General features: G+C 47.7%; 1 protein-coding gene across 1 annotated transcript in view; it reads right to left on the bottom strand.

Moving 5' to 3' along the window:
* WNT9A (Wnt family member 9A) overlaps window positions 1-19,046 on the bottom strand; it is a 70,103-nt gene extending 51,057 nt beyond the window's left edge. The window contains exon 1 of the mRNA XM_073329600.2: window positions 18,904-19,046. Within this exon, the coding sequence (XP_073185701.1) occupies window positions 18,904-18,998 (95 nt within the window). The 5' untranslated portion in view covers window positions 18,999-19,046. The remainder of the gene's footprint in view (window positions 1-18,903) is intronic.
* Window positions 19,047-19,269: the final 223 nt, after the last annotated feature.

Raw genomic sequence — 19,269 nt, 5'->3', positions numbered from 1 at the left:
TTTGTCCCTCATGCCTGACTTGTCTACCAACCCTCAAGCGGAGGACTGGTCCAAATTTCAGAGACTGCCTGCTGCATTTGTAGGATTGCAGGTTCCACCTACAGCCTTTAAAATGAAGCAAGGTTCAAGCCTTCGACAAACCTAGACCCAAACTGTGATGGAACTGGAAGAATTCAGCCCTGCACATGCCCAGTAAATAGGGAATGCTCTAGAAACACATTGGGCATTACTGCCTAGCAGCAGAGGTAAGATAGAACAAGATACCAAATCTTTATGGCCACTGAAAGTGCTTTTGAAGTCCCAACTCTACAGAATTGGGCTGGAAATACTGCCCAGATGGACCTAAACTGCAAAATCCAATTTAGACCACCACCAAGTTAGTAAAACTCTGTGCCAGAAAACCAGTTACCTAAAGCCTCTTGCTGGTCATTATGGCCCTTCTAGTTCCAGATGGAATTTGCCAAATACAGTAGCATGAAGCTGGAAGGTAACAAAACTAGACTGAGTTTTAGTTTTGCTTCTAGAGTGTGCATTTGAGCCCTTCTCATTTTGATCTGAACGAGTTCTTCCACTACTAATAATCCACATGGCTGCTGTTTGATCTACATATTACCACTCAAGCCCAGTGTTTTTATCTGGTAGATATTCAGGGAAAGAAGGAGTACATCTGTGTCTGTTCATTCTAGTTAAAGTTTCCTGTGTGGTTCAGCCTGTTGTGCCTACAGGTATGTTTATTTCACTACTTTAGCAAACCAGCAGACTTTTTAATGGAACTGTTGATATTTTTCCTGGCTAGAATTCCTGGCTGGGCTAGGCAGTGTACAACTGAAGTTCATTCCTAGCTACAGTCTGAAACTATTATTCTCCTCATGGGACTGAAGAGAATTGAAGGTTTCCATTGCATTGGTCAGATTTCTTCATTCTCCATCCTTCAAATTTAAGATATCTAAATAAAGGAGCTCAGGCAGGGGACAGTAGCTCTTGCCTAAGCCAAGGCTTGTTTTAGCACCAGGCACACTGGACATTCATCTCCATCATTGCAGCCATATGTTGTGCTGTAAGTAATGTGACAGGGTCGAGCCAGATGGCTACAGGAGAGTAATAGAAGGCAGATATATTAGCCCCAGGTTAAGTAGGTCCCTTTTCCCTGGGTAAGGTAACAGGGAATGTTCCAGAACAATCAGGAACCTTCTGGAGACAAGACAAACACCTGCAGCCAATCAAGAAGCTGTTAGAATCAATTAAGGCAGGCTAATCAGGGCACCTGGGTTTAAAAAGGAGCTCACTTCAGTTTGTGGTGTGAGTGAGGGGTGGGGAGCAAGAGGCACTAGGAGCTGAGAGTGAGAATGTGGACTGTTGGAGGACTGAGGAGTACAAGCATTATCAGACACCAGGAGGAAGGTCCTATGGTGAGGATAAAGGTGGTGTTGGGAGGAGGCCATGGGGAAGTAGCCTAGGGAGTTGCATCTGTCACACAGCTGTTTCAGGAGGCACTCTAGACAGCTGCATTCCACAGGGCCCTGGGCTGGAACCCAGAGTAGAGGGTGGGCCCGGGTTCCCCCCCAACTCCTGGGGAGACACTGGAGGAGTTGACCTGGACCGTGGGTTCATGAAAATGGCCAAACTGAGGGATGCTGTGAAGCTCCAAGGTGAGCAAAAATCTGCCAATAAGCGCAAGACCCACCAAGGTAGGAGGAGGAACTTTGTCACAGTAGGTACATTGCTACACCCCAGCAGATGAAGCTCTAAGCATCAGACTTGATGCAAGGCCAAACACCTTGGGACAACGCTGGGGGAAGATTCCAGCTTTGTTGGCTTAGGCTACATGATCAATCGATCATTCTTTTGGTGTTTCTTGGCATTCCTTTAGATGCTGCAATGGGAACAGTAGCTCCAGTCTGCAAGCAGCAGGCTTCTGTTTTGCAGGGGGGAGAGGGAGAACTATGACCAGCAAGACATTTATATTCCAGTAGCACTCAGAAGTCTCAATGAAGATCAGAGCTCTGTGCAAGGAGCATTAGATATGCTTAATAGGAGTTCCTGATCAGGAGGGCTTAAAGTCTTCAGTACACAAGAAACTCTTGTAAAACAAGAATTCTAAGTAACTTGCCAGAGGTCACAGACTGTGTCAGAGCCAGGAACTAAACCCAGATCTCCAGAGTCCCAATGCAGGGTCTTAAATGAGGAAGGACAGTCAGAGGTCTAATCTCACTTGGTTTTAGGGAAGGCAAGTTTAGATCGGTCAACAATTGACCAAGTACAACCCACCAGCAACAGTCCCATAAAAAGACCAACAGGGCAAGCATGCACGCACATATCTTCTGGGGTCTTAGAGTGTCACCTGGTCAGACAGCAGGAGGGCTCAAGCAGTCTGATTGCTAAATACTGCCTTTGTGGAGGACAAAAATGACAGCTGGTGCAAGGCAGTAACAAGCTGAGACAATGCTGTCCTACAGAACAAGTGCAGGATTTATTCTTGCTGCAGGAGACTGTTTTTGCTCTAGCCTGCAATGCATTCATGCCAAGCAGCACTTAGACCCATTGGAAGCCTGATCTGTGGTTACTGGTCTTGGAATTCTTTACTGATTGGGGAGGAGGGGCACTTCAAAGCAAATTCTACCCCTGCTCCCCTCCTAGACCTCTGGACTGCTTTTGACTGCTCCTCATTCTATAGCCACATACTATTGTGAGGTGCTTCACTGAAGGTCCAGGCCACAAGAGGCACCTGGCCAGGAATGTAGAAGATCACTGGGGATTTAGCTAGCCAGCCCATGTGGCTTCAGGTCTTCAGAAGGAGTTTGAGGCTTCAAAGCCATCATTTAGCTCCATGTCACCTCCTCCTTCAGCCCCATTCCTCAGACTTCAGTGCAAGCTTTATTACACATTGGCAATCCACATGCCTGAGAACAAAAGCATGCCAGAGATGGGGATTCCAGTCTAGTTGCTCTTTATGTATCTGAGTGTGCCCTCTTGTGGCAGAATGAGGGCAGCTGACTGTGGATCCAATCTGCCCAATCCACAGCAGGGGCTCATGCAATGAAATATAATCCCATATTACCATGCACTAAGAGGAGGGCTGCATAGGTAGTAGATAGTCACAACGCACAGTCAACTTGTGGAACTCCTTGCCAGAGGATGCTAGGAAGGCCAAGACCATAACAGGGTTCAACAAAACTAGATAAATTCATGGAGGATATGTCCATCAATGGCTATTAGCCAAGATGGGCAGGAATGGTGTCCCTAGCCTCTGTTTGCCAGAAGCTGGGAAATGGGTGACAGAGGATGGATCATTTGAGGATTACCTGTTCTGTTCATTCCCTCTGGCACTGGTCATCAGAAGACCTGGTTTTGTTCCCAGCAATGCTGTGGACCTATTTTTAGTGTCAGGTAGTTAACTCCAGTGCTTCCATGTCCCCTCTCTATATTGAGCTTGTCTATTTAGATTGCAAACTCTTTGGGGTGAAGACTACTTTGCCTTGCAGTCGGAACTGATCACAGCCAAAGCTTCCAGGTGCTACTGTAAATACAAAACAGGAATAGCAAACAAAAGCCACAGAGACAGGTATGTTGTGGGTTGTCATTCTGGAACCCATCTGCAGCTCCATGCTTGGAATAAAGCATAGGCAAGTGACTTCAGGAATAAGTGGAACCAGTTCATGACACTGATCAAGAATTTTAATGCTGCATCCTCTTGTCCAGATGCCATCAAGTCCACCATTAGAAAAAATCCAATCTTGATTTAAAATTTCCAAAGAGATCACTTTAGTTCACATAGGACTTCCCTGAATTTACTCCTAGGGCCTGTGTTATGCAGAAGATCAGACCCGTTGTGGTGATCTAGTCTTTTCAGCCTTAAGCAACCCCAAACCATCTATGAATCTAGGTCTAGAACAGCAAGTCTAGTAGCCTAACATGTGGTGGGGCTTCTTCCAGAAGAGAGCCAAGCAGTAATTTCTGGAGACAGTCTTGAGCAAGTTCTCTGTGATTGAGCATAAGAGCTCAGTGGTCAGCTCTCCAGACCACACCTACCATCTCAACCATCCCCATTTCCTCCTCCTGGTCAGTACCCTCCACATGGGAGCGTTTCTGCACTCATTGCAGAGAGCAGGCTGATTTTAATACACTTGGTGACACCATTGCTGGTCTTGCAGTTGTCTTTAAACGTGTGTGAGAGCAAAGTGCTAACCTTGGCTACACCCACAACTCCCATTGACATAAGTGGGAGCTGCATGGGCATATGGTAGATAAGGGCAGAATTTACCCCTCAGAATACCAAGACCCAAAAGTTTCAGGTACCAGTAGAGTTGGTGTGTACACAACAAGAAGCAGTCACTAATGTAGGCATCTGTGCCGAGTAAGTGCCTACAAGATCAGTGTTCGATTCCTTTAGAGACGCACACTTGCTATGTGCCTGAGTTTTGAGACTAGTCTGTGCAAGAACGCAAGTTGCAGCCTGCTCCTTTCCCCTAGCTCTGAGAACCTTGCCTCCACCCAAGCCTGTGGGATGGTACCTAACCAGTCAGGAGACTAGATTTCCTCAAGGGTATATGCTCTCATTGGGTTCTTCACCCTGGGCAATTTGTAGTACACTGGACTGGAGGACTAGCTGGGGAGAAACGAGAAGGATGCAGGAGAAGTTACACTGCACTGAGACCAACCCACTCAAACCCTTGTTTGGTCCATCTTATGCTCTCCCTAGAAGGGTTTTCACCTCGGTCCTGGCCCACACAGACCCAGTCTAATGAGATTTTGGATCCCTAGGGCCAACATACAAGACTGGAAGCTGGTAGCGCCTATTCAAGCGAAGCCAGGGAAGCACATGCCAACTTGATGCCATGCTACCTATGAGCCTGAATGCAACAGCTGCGTCTTATAGAAGGGATCTTGGTGGGCCAAGTCAGGGTGGTGTATTGGGAGGGGTTATGTTGCCTGTGGGCTGTCTGGGATCTGCCTGCAGTTATGAAAAAGCCATGCGCACAGGGCTGTGGGACTAGAATCAGGCTGGTTAGTTGGATGGGTCTTTAGAGACCTGGCCTTTTATTTGAGCATTAGGAATAGATCTGCCTGAAGGAGAGGCACAACCAGGAAGCTTTTTTTAAAAAAAAAAAAAAAAAAAAAAACCTGCAACACTTGTTTGCATGGAGCACCCACTCCTTCAAGGCATGGCTGACGAACCAGAAACTGACCTAGAAGGGTTCACAGAGCAGAATCAATATCGACTTGCACGTGCAAGTCAAGGATGTAGTAAAAGCGGTGGAGACCAGAGTCTTAAGTTACAGCTGGATTTTTGCAAGATGCTGAAAACAACTTGGTACAACCTGGACTGTGTGTGTGCCAAGTCCAGGAGACAACGACTAAGCACTCTTATGGGCAATAGTCTTGTATATGTTCCTACTCCATTTCCCTGTTGGGCATCAGATACCACTTGTTCATTTCAACAAATGCACCATAAGAACGGCCATACTGGGTCAGACCAAAGGTCCTTCTAGCCCAATATCCAGTCTTCGACAGTGGCCAACACCAGGGGCTTCAGAGGGAATGAACAGAACAGGTAAGCAAGTGATCCATCCCATCGCCCATTCCTGGCTTCTAGCAAACAGAGGCTAGGGACACCATCCCTGCCCATCCTGGCTAATAGCCACTGATGGACCTATCCTCCATGAACTTATCTAGTTCCTTTTTGCACTCAGTTATAATCTTGGCCTTCACAATATCCTCTAGCAAGGAGTTCCAGAGGTTGACTGCTTTGTATGATGAAATACTTCCTTTTGTTTGGTTTAAACCTACTGCTTATTAATTGCATTGGGTGACCCCTGGTTCTTGTGTTATGGCAAGAAGTAAAGAACACTTCATTTACTTTCTCCACACCAGTCATGATTTTAGAGACCATCATATCCCCCCTTAGTGGTCTCTTTTCCAAGATGAAGTCTCAGTCTTAATCTCCCCTCATATGGGTCTCACACAGCTGTGGAATTTTAAATTCAGGAATCTTTTATGCAGCTGATTGGCAACAGAAACAGCCATAAATAAGGCACCTCATGAAGATGGAGCTTGAGGTGTCTGACTGGTGCTTACCCTAACAGGGCTCCTAAGAATGAATTGGCTCATCTCAAACCTATCCTGGCACAAGTTTACAAAACAGCTGAAATCAATGAGAGCCTCCGCTTACACCAGGTTAGAATGACCAACAGATTGAGGTGAGGATACTGGGGTGGGTGAAATATTTCAGGAATGTTTAAGATATAGGAGCACAAATCCCACAGATTCACAAGAGGACTTGTGGCTAAAATCATGGAGGCACGTTAGAAAGTTTCTCCCTTAAAAATTTAATGAAGCCTTCTCCAAGCAGTGAGATCTTCACTGGATCAGAATTAGTGACAATGTTATTCCTTAGAGTGGACTAAGGTACCCAAGTGATAAACTCATTGGTGCTCCATGGAAGGAGCAAGGATTATGTGGGTGGATTCACAGTAGAGAAGGGAAAAGCCACTTAATTCACCTGCTGCCGCCCCCAATGAAAGTGCTCCCTCTCAGATATTTTCTAGTCCAGAATGCCAGAACCCCACAGCCTAGGTCTACTTCCCTTGAGAGATGGGCTATAGTACACATTCTACAGTTCTTTGAAGGACCCAGGAGACAATGTGCCCATTCTAAGCTCCTGAATGCTCCATCCTTGAAGGTCAATGCACAGTTTCTCATATCCTTCCACAACAGTGGCGGGACAGTTGTTACATAGCCACCCACTAGGTATAGTGTAACTAAATAACTTCAGTTTTTGAAGCCTTCTGTCACCACCTCCCCCCCAGTTTAAGGAAGCATTTTTGCAGCAGCTACTCATTGTCAAAAGGAGTTTTTATTCCAGTCTTCCCTAGATACTTATCAATGATCTTGTAGCTCTGCTGGATGGTTAGGTCAATAAAAACCAGACCAGTGTGACTTTTCTTCCAGTCTCATCCTGTAAGAGCTGGTGAATGAGCAATCTAGACTTCTAATGAAGAAGTGTTAGTCTTAATATAAAGAGGGTTGACTTGGGATCTGTGTAGTAATACCATAAGGATCTGTCTCATCATGAAAAGTGATGTGGTGTTTGCATTCCAAGTACGTACAAACTAAGAGCTTTAACACCAGATCTATTCCAGTTTAGACATGCTCAGAGAATATCTACTATGTATCTTTGCCTATTTGCAACCCTTGGGAAAGTGCAAGTATATTTTTTAAATTATTCCCCTCACCTCAAGTTTTTGTAAAGATAGCTCCCCACCCTTGACTCTTCTGGAAAAATGATTTAATACTGGAAGCAAAAGCAAAGAACTACACATGTCAGAAAGTTGTTTTGACCATTTCAAATATGAAGTTGTTTGTAACACTATATAAAAAGCTACTCTGATTTTTCCATATGCCAGAGCAATTCCCTTGAGTTTAGCCAATATGTTTATCTGTGTAAAGTCATGAAATACTCCCTGTTCTAGTTACTACTTTGCACTGTGCTGCTACCATAAGGAGTAGAGCTTACTGTGGTAGATTAAAAAGGTCTGAGATTTTAACCAAGATCAGCTTTTCATCCAGCAAAGGTCAGATTCTGGATCTAGATTGCGCTTGGGGACTGCATGAATATGAAGTCAAATAGTTTATTTTGCCGTCTAGTTTTAGAAGTAAAAAGGGAGTTGTGACAGAACTAAATTTTGTAGAAACATGACAGCTCATTTTGCAGCATCTTTGACATTAAAAAAGGATGAGATAACCTAGTCAGAAATCATTTAGTTCTGTGTATCTTGATCTATTTTAGACACTGGAATGGTTCCTTAGCACTTGGCTTTTATGACTTTCTTATGATCTATATTAAACAAAAACACGTAAAGCTCTAAAGAGCTAGGAACTTTTTTTGGACTTTGTCGTCAGGATTTTCAAGCCAGTCTAGCTCCCATAGACTCCTTTGAAAATCCTGGTCTAAAAGAAGTACGTAGGCTAACACTTTACCCCTTCCAACGAAAATCAAAATTCTGCCTTAAAGGTTTTATCCTCCTACTCCCCAACCTCCCAAATGAAGGTTTGTTTTAAACAAAGACAGTTGCATTTAAGATATTTAGCTTTTATCTCACAGTTCACTGGCTTGGGTTCCACTGGAATTGGAGAAAGAAAAGGAGTACTTGTGGCACCTTGAGTTTTTTCATGAAGTTGATAGATTTCCACTCCATATGGCTAAATTCAGTGCCTTGCATAATGACAGGTTTCAGAGTAGCAGCCGTGTAAGTCTGTATTTGCAAAAAAAAGCACAAGTACTCCTTTTCTTTTTGTGAATACAGACTAACACAGCTGCTACTCTGAAACCTGTCATTTGACTTGGACTAGTTCTCCAGCAGTGGGATCTGACAGATCAGGATGAGTAAGTGGACACGTGTATATTGGCTGGTTACAACCAGGGCTACCCAATGCTCAGTATTTGGTAGGGGTACAGTCTTCAGAGCACATCACAGGGTCTGCCACCATGTGGTCTAAGATGTAGCTTTAGATCACAAGCTTCTAGATACTATCTTGTCCTACAGTGTCTGACCCAGCTGCCCCACTTGGAACCTAAGGGCCACCCACTGATGTGCATTTCTGGACGGTTTTGCTTGCAGATTCAGACGGTGGCATGTGGTATTAGCAGGATACTAGCAATAAACAAGCCTCAGGCGACATGGGGAAGGGTGCTTCTTCATAAGCAGTTCCAAGCCTTTAGATCAAGTTTTCCATCTCAGTTGAGAATTAAGATCAGATGCTTAACATGGGCAGGGAGGGTTAAAAAATGGTTTCCTCCCTTTGTGTTTATACATCACTATTACTATGAGGGGGAGGGAGAGGTAGCACAAACGTGAATGCCTGCTCCCCACATTGGATTTGACTGGTGAGATTCTGTCACTCCATTTAAGAGTCATAGTTAGCTCTGCTGGCTTGTACCACACTAAATTGGAGCAGAATATAAGGTGATCTATGGAGTCTTTCATGAGACTCATGTTCATTAGGGGTCTCATGCAAGCACACAAGTAAATGGGAGCTTTTCAAGTGACTTTGGGGTCAGTCCCTAGAAGTCTCAAGGTTGATTGGTGTCATCTCCATTCAGGGGGAGACAGCCTCACTTACTGCACTGTGACAATAGCTAAAGATGCTTATGCTGAGAGCTGTAGATTTAAAGGCTAAGAGGGACCATGATGTGGCGGCATGACCAAGCCCACAACTTCACCCAGCAATTCCTGCCTCAAGTTCAGTAACTGAATTCACCCCATCCTTTGGGAAGCTGCTACAGTGTTAATTACCCACACTGAAAAGTCTGCACTGTACTTCCAATTTGGCTGGCAGGTGAAGCCATCCATCCATCGGCTCTTATGTCTGCTAGGTTAGAGCATCCTCAACTTTGAGGAGGTCTTCTCCCTGCGTAGATACTGTCTGGACTGATCGACCCACCTTTTAACCTTCTCTGATTATTGCAGAAGCTTGAGCTCTTAGTTGTGATGGGGGGCATTTTCCAGACTATGAATCTTGTGTGCTACTCTTCCCTGATCCTTTCCTTATTTACCATCCTATTTAGGGTAGATGTCAGAACTGCAAAGATTGTAGTAGTGGAATCCTCCATGCCATGTATGATGGGAATCTCACCTCTTCATGCTTAGTACTCCAAGTTATACAGCCAAGTACTGTAACAGCCCTTTTGGCCAAAGCATTGCACTGGGAGTTTGATCAATGCACTTCTACCTTCTACCCCAGTTGCTTTTCCAGTCTCACCATCTCCTCAAATACAGGAGAAAGAAATCTATCCTAGAAGTACCCCCAATTTTCCTCCCTTCTGCCCTAAAAGGGCATCACTGATGTTGGTTAGCCCAGCAGAGCATCCTGTGCTACAAAGTGTTTTCCTTGAGCTAGCAATGAACTGATGGGAATGGGAGGGGGACAAGCAAACGTTGACATGACCTAGAGTCTGGCACGATAGTTCCCCATTCTGAATGTATCAGGTTTGTCTTTGTTCAGTTCAAGCCCCTTCTGTTCACAGCCCCACCAACCCACCCTGCAACTTAATTCAATTACCAGCCACTGAATAAGTTTTAGGCAACTTGGTTATGCGGTGATAAAGCATGAGCCCTTTAATAATTACACACATGAGCTTTCTGAATTGGGGTTGTAAGGCTGCAAACTGGACTTCCTTTAATTGTGATTAGCAGCTTCCAAAAAGCAAGTTAATCATTGACCTGGCCCTCCACCAGGAGACCAGAGTCCTAAAGATTTCAAGTGTCAAGTTCTGCATAGCCAGTTCCATGAAAGAAAAGACCCTGCTGAGTCAGACACTAAACTCCTCAGAGCTGATGATCTCCTCCTTAAGGAGTGGAGGACAGTTGCACCTAGAAGCCCCAGCCAATTTGGTGCCTGGTTGTACTAGGTGCTGTAAGCAAGGTTACCTACTCAGGTGCTGAACATCAGGGTAAGAGGAAAAAGCATTAGCCCCCATCTACAGAAGGGAAATTGAGGCAATAAAAAAGTGGTAGATCCAGGAATTGAACCCAGGCCTCCTGAAGTGCAGGGCCATCCTTCCTCTCCCAAGGCTGTAGGGCAACCTTTCCCAGATCGCCTTGCACACTTCTGTCAGAGGGAGCTGAGATCCCAGGAAGTTAAGCACCCACATGTGGATTTGTGCATCCAGGTCTGAAAACACTGGCCTTCACGTGCTGCTGTGGCAACAGCAAGTCCATTAAGGTCAGACTCCATCAGGTCTATGGGCAAGAGCTGCCCTCCAAGCCTGGGGTGAGAAGGGGCCAGAATTGACCAGTGTACACTGCCAAAGAGCCACAGGAATAGGTCAGCAGCCCCCCACCCCAATCAGCTCCACCTTCAGGGCACTTTGCAAATACAGTCCAGTACTCCTGTTAGGTAGGCTAAAATGTAAATGATTCCATCTTCATCATCTGCTCCTGTGTAAGTGGTTCCCTCTGCGGGGGGGTCGTTAAAAGCAGCTTCTTGAATTCACCCAGGTCAAGGCCTACAATTTGGAAGCTGGAGATCATGGTTTGTTGATCATATCCATAAAAAAGCCCATACATGCACCTCACTCATTTTAAAAGGGGTGAAGAAACTACTATTCCAGCTCAGGACCAAACCAAATGCTTCTTCCTTGTACTTCATGGGAGTAAATGTGAGGAAAGGCAAAGTCTTGAACCGATGTCCCATGTAGTAAAGGGACTAGAGAATCTCTCACCCTTTCCCAGTTCCCTCTTGTACTACTTTTGCGTGTTGTCCTTGTTTGGATTCCAAGACCACACATTTGGGTCTGGAGGATTGAGACCTCTGTATGGACCACTGGGACCATTAAAGAGTTCCATAGAAGCATTAAACAGCATTGAGGGGTGTTAGACCCACATTCCTGGCCAGATTCCAATTTGGGGAATTACATTCTGCCTATATAAATTCCAGCTGTAGTTTCAACTGGATACAGTATTCCTCACTTGCCATCATAGCTCATTTTTCTAAACAGCTGCTGCGTTTCACTCTGGAGAAAGATGAAAGAGCCTATGGTACTTGTCAAAAGTACAGGCCTGAGTGTGTTATAACTAGTCCATAGTCTATACCACAGTTCAAGAACCTGCAGCATAGGTAACACCTTCAGTCTATGCACCACTTTCCCTAGATCACACCACCATCCAATGTCAGCTACAGAACTTCCCTAAATGGAAAGGTAATTAGGATATTTAGAGTATGTTTACATTGACTTTGGCAACTGTAGACAAAGAAATAGAATCCTTAATTTTGTTTATTACCCAAGGTGCTATAATGGACAGAAGTATGCAGGTATCCAGACAGTCTCATGACTTCTGTGGGACCACTTGGTAAGAGTACCAGTACCAGGCAATACCCAAACTAAAAGGGCAAGTGTTTCTTGGCCTGCCAGGACAGAAATTGCTTATGGACCAGTAAGTAGTTCTGAACATTGGAGTGAACCGGGGTAGGGGAAGTCACTCCACATTGCAGATGCAGGAGAAGCACCAAAGGTGGGTATAGGACATCCCCTGGGATGTGGAAGGAGAGTCAGCCTGCATCTGGGGCCAGAGAAGGCATTCCTGAGCAGCAAGTGCTTGTTGTGCTGGCCTCTAACCCAGCCAGCCTGCCCTGACCCCAGAGGTAGCTATAGCAATCCATGTGTAGAGTACAGGTCAGTGAGGTTTGCGAAGAACATTGGGGTCTGTCAAGATGGACACCACTAACACAACTGTTATTGAATGTTATTACCTTGCCTTGTCAAGTGTTTGCAGTGGGACAGATCTGATGACAGACTATTGGCAGAAAAACCCTAGCTGATCTCAGAACCAAAACAGCCACCTCTGCTTCCTACTCACCTGTAGTAGCGTGGCACACATGACTGGCCTTAATGATCAGTCACCCCATTGAGTTGAGAACCACTGCTCTAGACTTCATGAAGTCAGTCATACAGACACAAGGGAGGAAGATTCCCTCCCCCCCCCCCACACACACACACTTCCCTTGGCAGACTCCTCTTCTGTCATCACAGGTCTTTCTCCCCTACCCAGTGTTCATAGAACCATAGGATTGGAAGGGACCTCAAGAGGTCATCTACTCCAGTCCCCTGCTCTCATGGCACGACTAAGTATTATCTAGACCACCCCTGACAGGTGTTTGTCTAACCTGCTCTTAAGAGCCTCCAGTGACAGATTCCACAACCTCCCTAAGCAATTTGTTCCAGTGCTTCATCACCCCGACAGTTGGAAAGTCCAACCAAAACCTCCCTTGCTGCAATTTAAGTCTATTGCCTCTTGTCCTATTCTCAGACATTAAGAACAATTTTTCACCCATCTCCTTGGAGCAGCCTTTTATGTCCTTGAAAAGGCACTATCATGCCCCCCCCCCCGCCCTAGTCTTCTCTGCTCTAGACTTAAACCCATTTTTTCCAATCTTTCCTTGGGGGGCGGGGTGTTCATGTTTTCTAGACCTTTAATCATTTTTGTTGTTCTTCTCTGGACTTCCTCCAGTTTGTCCACATCTTTCCTGAAATGTGGCACCCAAAACTGGACACAATACTCCAGCTGAGGCCCTATCAGCACAGATTAGAGTATTCCATTTAAATACACTTTAGTACTCTTGGAATAAGCTTGTTAGGCTTCCTTGGGCCACCACCATATATTCTTTCCATCTCTAGTGCCTGAATTCAGACTTGTTTGGGCACCACACCTTCACCATCACTCCAGGAACAACATTTGTGACCAGTCACTTCCAATCTAATATTACACTAAGCACATCAGTTGACAAAACACCTGCTTCTCCTCCCCCAAGTGGAAGAAGAGATTTAGGATTAAAGGGACAGGAGTCATGAGATCCAAGTTCCAATCTGCTACAGATTGGTAGTCCAACGTCAGGCAAAACAGCTTATGCCTTTTCTTTCTGTTACAGGATAATGTTGACCCGCCTTTGTAAAGCTCTTTGAGTTTCATGGACAGAACACGGTATAACCAGAGGACTACAAACACGGTCTTGTGTGATTCTAGTAATTAAGAGAGTCTTCTACAATATAGCATGTACACAAAGCAAGGAACTTTGATGAACTAAGATAAGGAAAAACAGGCTATATTTTCTCCCTCCTTCACCACTTTTCAGGTACTCTACAATTCCCAGTGGATCGGTCTCAAGAGAGGGGCCTTCAGGAATCCAGAGAAGAAAATTAAGGAGCCCCCCCCCCCATTGTGTTCATACCATCAACCTGAATTCTACATTCTAGAGGGACACTCTTCAGCCTTGCTAGACCATCCTGCTACTTCTGCAGTCTCTCCTTTGCAGGCGAGCAGACACCAGCACTACTGCCTGCTGACACAATCTTGTTAACATGTAACCATGCACAATTTCTGTCCCAGTGGCACTAATTACTGGGTAGGCCACCCATTTGGAAACACCGAATTCTTTCCCTGAAACGATTCGTTTGGGTGGAATGCAGGGGGGGGAGAAGAGAGGAAGAGGGAAGAGAAGGCATCATCCACAGCTGTCTCAATTCCTTTTTGGACTGCGGAACGGAGCAGCCAAGTTGGGAGCTCCCGGGTGACATCTGTTTAACACGGCCACCTGCAGTTCACCCCTCTCTGCATGGAGACTTTAAAGAATCACTGCTGAGATGTTTACGTCTCCTAGGAAAGGCTCCACAAAGAAGTGAAGTCAGTTTTAACAGCCAAAAGAGAAGCATTGCCACTTAGGGGTGGGTGCTGGAGGCCAAGCTAGAGTCACACTAGACATCTTGGTGCTTTAAAAGCAGGTGCTAACAACAAGCTGAGGCAGATTTTGCTCTGGTGTAAATCCCAAGTATGCTGAAAGAGGGTATATGTTAGTTAATCCGGTAGAGATCTAGGAGCAGAATTGACTCAGCATTTCCCTGGAGATTAGGTCCTTAGTGCAGTTTTCACTTTAGTCTCATACCTAAGTAAAGAATCTCACAGGAGACCTTTGCAAGGGAGGTGATCAGCTTTCCAACTCGGGCCAAGGGGAGTCAAATACAGCCCATGCTGCCTGGCAGGGGCAAATTGATCACATTCATGTTTGTCAGAGCCACCTAGTGCCCTGTGGCTTGTCTTTTCACCCTGATTCTGGCTTGTAAAGCAGAAGCTCTGCCATTTGCAACCTTAGGGGTCCCCATACTAAAGAGTGCAGCACACTCAAGTATACCTTCCACGCACACTCTGTAAATCATGTATTGTTGTGGATTAACAGGGACCATGAACCCAGTTATTGAATATTCTGGTGTGTGAGAAGGCTCAGTGAGCATGATCTCTGCTTTAGTCCTCTTAAAGAAGAAGGTATTAGCAGCAGATGCTAATCATTTGCAGGGCTCTAACCAAACAGAAAAGATACTTAATTAACATAAGCAAACTTCATTTTGCACAGCAAAACGGGATGCTCACCTAGTAGGTAAAACAGCCAGCATTTCCTCCCCAACCTACCCTGCAAGATGCTTAAGAATAATCAAGCCCAGTCTGGAGAATTCAAGTAGCAACACAAACAGCCCCTCTGCTCAGCAATGCAAGAAATTCCCTGAGACCAAGAAGGGAATCTGGAATTAAGTCAGGTGCAATGTTCACTGTGCCCTTCTCTTGACCCAGACTATTAGTTTTGAAGTGCCTATAATCTAAACTGGCCATTGGAGGCAGACTTTAGGAAAGGCTACTCCTGACAGCTGCAATAGACTACCTGTTCCACTACAGCATTAGCACGGCATGGTTTAAACAGATCTCGGAACAATCCCCAGTCAGCATAGAGATTAGAGCCAGACTGCAAATGCTTAGCGTTGTCTGATATTTTAGATGCTGCGTGATGTAGTTTGCAGAAGGCACAAACTTCAGTGTGCTCGCGGGACTGCAGGACCCTTACCACGAAACCATCACAAAAGGAGAGGGCCTACCTCACGAAGCTAGCCCAGGAGCAAAAAGTTAAACAGCATGGGTTTGGGAAGGCAGCAGGCAAGCAGCAGTGTTTTGAGAAGTTTGCCAGACCACAGAGCAAGACAATAGACATGTCTTACTGGAAGAGGAAATCTCAGCTCCATTAGGAAACCACTCACTGGGGATTGTGTAGCTCAAGGTGATGGAGTATACAAACCCCAGAGACAGAAGCTAGACTCACTATTAGATTTCATGTTGGTTTACTGGACTGGCTCTCCTGATTGCACTCCATCCTGCTCCTTCTACCCATTGCAAGCTGATCCCATTTCAAAACAGATTCTTTGAAAAAGACAAGAAATAACCCCACAATGCTTCCCCCAGCCACCGGCAGTGCAACTATACCAGGATTAACAGAGCATAAAAGACTTGAACTGCCCCGACTGCTTCGGTGTCTGAATTCAAATTTCTCTACCGAGACCAGTTGATCTTGCCACTGAGGTTTTAGCCCAGTGACTGACATGGGAAGAATTACAGAGAGATCTATTGCTAAAAGGGAAAGCCAGGTCTTCAGGAGGACGCAGAGGTAAAGCAGGAGAAGAAAGCAGATGGGGGGGTGGGGGAGGGAAATGTACTTTTTCCTCCTTACATATGATTAGCTTTAGACCCCAATTCAGAGTATTGAGAGAATGGATCCTCCCAGAGAAGACCCCCCCCCCCAAGCAAGCTTTCCCATGAAAATATTTAATTTTCTTTGAGAACAGGATACACCTGCAAGCCTCCGCCAGTCAATGCCCCTCCAACTCCACAGCTCCATTCATGGGTTGACGGAACCCTCTGCTGGTGGAACTGTGAAACTGCACGCAAAGCACCCTCTGCAAAACTTGGGGAAGGCGTGACAGGTGACAAGAGCAGGGAAGTCGGGGGTCCACCCATGCTAGCCGCACACCAAATTCACACTGCAGGAGAGGGGGCCAAGAGGCGCCATGTAGCCAAGAAAAGGTGTATTCCAGGAGAGCTTGCTGTTGTTACAGGGGAATCTGCAGAACAGGAACCAGTCTTGAGCTTTGTAAGCGCTAAGCCACCTAAACTGCATGCAAGACCAGTGAAAGCTGCAAACCCCCACCCAAAACCCCCACACTTTACGTCTCACTGTTCTTTACCTGCAGACTAGAAAGGGTTCTGCTAGCACTAGCAAGCAGACTGGTCTTTGGTATACACGCACCAATCAGAGTGCAATTGTCACTCCACTTCCTTTGAGAAAAAGCTGGGAAATTAGACCCAGAATCACTGAACCAGACCAATCTGGGGTGTTCCAGCCAGAAACAAATACCAATTCAAAAGCTACATTTAAAAACCCACATGAACACTTCGAGACTAGAGGGTCTCGAGATACAGGAAGAAAAACTTGTTCTGTAACTGTGCTTTCTGGGGCAGGAAATCAAAGGAGGTGCATAATAGCAATGATCTGACACTTTCAACAGAACAGCGAGCCAGGAAAAAAAAAAACACAATTAGAGTGAGTTATTTTTCTATAAAACAGTTTGTAAACATCTGGATTTTGCCAGTGTGTTTTATGGTCATTTTCTTGGGGGGGGGGGGAGGGGAAAAGAACAGAGGAGCTTTTATCCCTCAAGGGGGCTTCCCATGATGTACTGCAAGTTTAGACAACTGAACAACAAAACCACACCTCGCTGAGTGTGCAAATCCCTTCTCCATCCTCTAGATCCCAAAGCAAATCACTCCCTCTCATACACAGAGAGAGAGTTTTCCCAGCTACTGCCAATTTTTGGAAGTCACATTTTGTTTGTGAAACCAAAGAGTAACTTGATTTCAAAGCTACATGACCCCTAAACAGAAGAGCTCTGGAGTCAGGAGCAGCTGGATCCCTAGGACAGACCCACCAACGTGCCTTTTGCCATTGTATAAGTCGTGCCCTGAAGTTGCACTGTATGCAGAGAGGGAAGGGGGTGGGGGAGGGTGGACCACAAACATAAGCAAAATATCAGCTTGGAGACTGCAGTGCTACCCTCCACTAAACATTACAGGAAAGACAAAATAAGACTCCAGAATCAGCACTATTTATTTATTTTTAAATAAACCCCAGTTCAAATGATCTCAGCCAGTCTGCCCAGGCTACAGGGAGAGATTCAAAGCAGACGCCAAATACAAGAGCCATGAATACAACTCAGTGCTGTAAATTGCTATGAGAAATGGGGGGGGGGGGGAAGGGAGAATCCCACAAACAAACAGCTCCCAAGCAACAACCTGCAGCTTCTAGACTCCCGGGGATTAAGGACAACCTGGAAATGCAAGACGACGAGCAACGTCCTGCGCCCGGTTTCCAGAGGCTTGACAACGAGCAAGGCTCCCGGAGCCGGGTGAGAGTCAGCCGAGAGCGGGGTGAATTGGGGAGGAGAGGCTGGGTCCGGTCTGTGTCCCTTCCACACCCACCCACCCGACTGCTCTCCCCGCTGTTCTGTGCCTACGCGGACACACTCCGCCGGCTCCCAGGGCTGGCCCCCGGCTAGCTGAGGCCAGCTACAAGAACTCGCAGGGTGGGTCAGCCACGGTACAGGGTTAGGGGAACTGGCTCCCAAACGCCTTCGCCTCAAGGGGAAGCGCCCAGATGTGGGCTAGATCCCTGGCCTCGACCCGCCCCAGGAAGGGGTTGGGGGGGGGGGGCATTGACAGTCCTTGCACCAGGCAAGAGAAGGAGCATCCCCGCCCTGGAGGGGCAGAGAGACACCTTGACGACCCCCGCACCCCCCCCGAGTACGACCGGCGCAAGCCAAGCCCTTTGCAGCCAGCCCCAGCACGCCCAGGGCGGCGCGCCCCCCGCCTGGTCCAGGGGGCAGTTGCAGAGGGTGCGGGGGACTAGACCATGGAGGGAGGCGCCCCGGCTGACCGGCCCGGGGGAGGAGACGGGAGGGTCCCGGGGCGCCGCTGAGCTGGGGGGGGGGGGCGCAAGGTGCAGCGGGGGGAGCTCACGGGCTATTTGCGAGACGGTGGGTGCAGGGCTGCGAGCGCCAGGGGCACCGAAAGGGTGCAGGGGAGGGGCGGCGGAATGCAGCCTGGGGGAAGGGGGGGCGCTGGCCTCACTGAGGCGAGGGTGCAGGTTGGAGCTGCCTTGGGGGCAAGCGGGGGTGCAGGGCGCGCGGAAGTGGCGGAAGCTACATGGGGGAGCTGCCTTGGGGAAATGGGGGTACAGGGGGAGCGGAGGTGGGGTGCCGGGGGAGCTGCCTTGGGGAAATGGGGGTACAGGGGGAGCGGAGGTGGGGTGCCGGATGAAGCTGACCTGGGGGAAGTGAGGGTGCAGGAGAAGCTACATTGGGGTGCAGGGGGAGCTGCCCTGGGGGGGAAGCGGGGGTGCAGGGGGAGCTGCCCTGGGGGGGGAAGCGGGGGTGCAGGGGGAGCTGCCCTGGGGGGGGAAGCGGGGGTGCAGGGGGAGCTGCCCTGGGGGGGGGAAGCGGGGGTGCGGCGTTGGGGCCGGGGCGCCCGGCGGACCTACCCGAAGTAGGCGGCGGAGGGTCCCGGGGCGCCGCCGAGCAGCACTAGGAGCGCGCAGGAGGAGAGCCATCCCAGAAGGAGGTGTCCATCCAGCATTTTGCTGCAGCGCTAGGGCTGATCATCTCGTTTCCCCGCAGAGCCCGCTGAGGCTCCGGCTGCCCGAGCCGCCTTCTTATAGCCGGGGAGGCAGCGAGTGCCCAGCCGGGAGCGGGGCGGGGCCGCGGGGGCCGGCCCCGCCCACAGGCCCCGCCCACACGCCGTGAGGGCTCTGCGGGGAGGGGCGGGGACGACTGAGGAGGGGGCGGGGTTAGGGGCTCAGGCTCCGCCCCCAGCAGAGGCTGGCACATGGGACTGTGAGGGGCGGGCT

Source organism: Lepidochelys kempii, chromosome 2 (genome assembly GCF_965140285.1).
Source record: "Lepidochelys kempii isolate rLepKem1 chromosome 2, rLepKem1.hap1, whole genome shotgun sequence".
Lineage (NCBI taxonomy): Eukaryota > Metazoa > Chordata > Testudines > Cheloniidae > Lepidochelys > Lepidochelys kempii.
The sequence above is the reverse complement of the archived record's forward strand: the minus strand, read 5'-3'. Positions and strand labels throughout refer to the sequence as shown.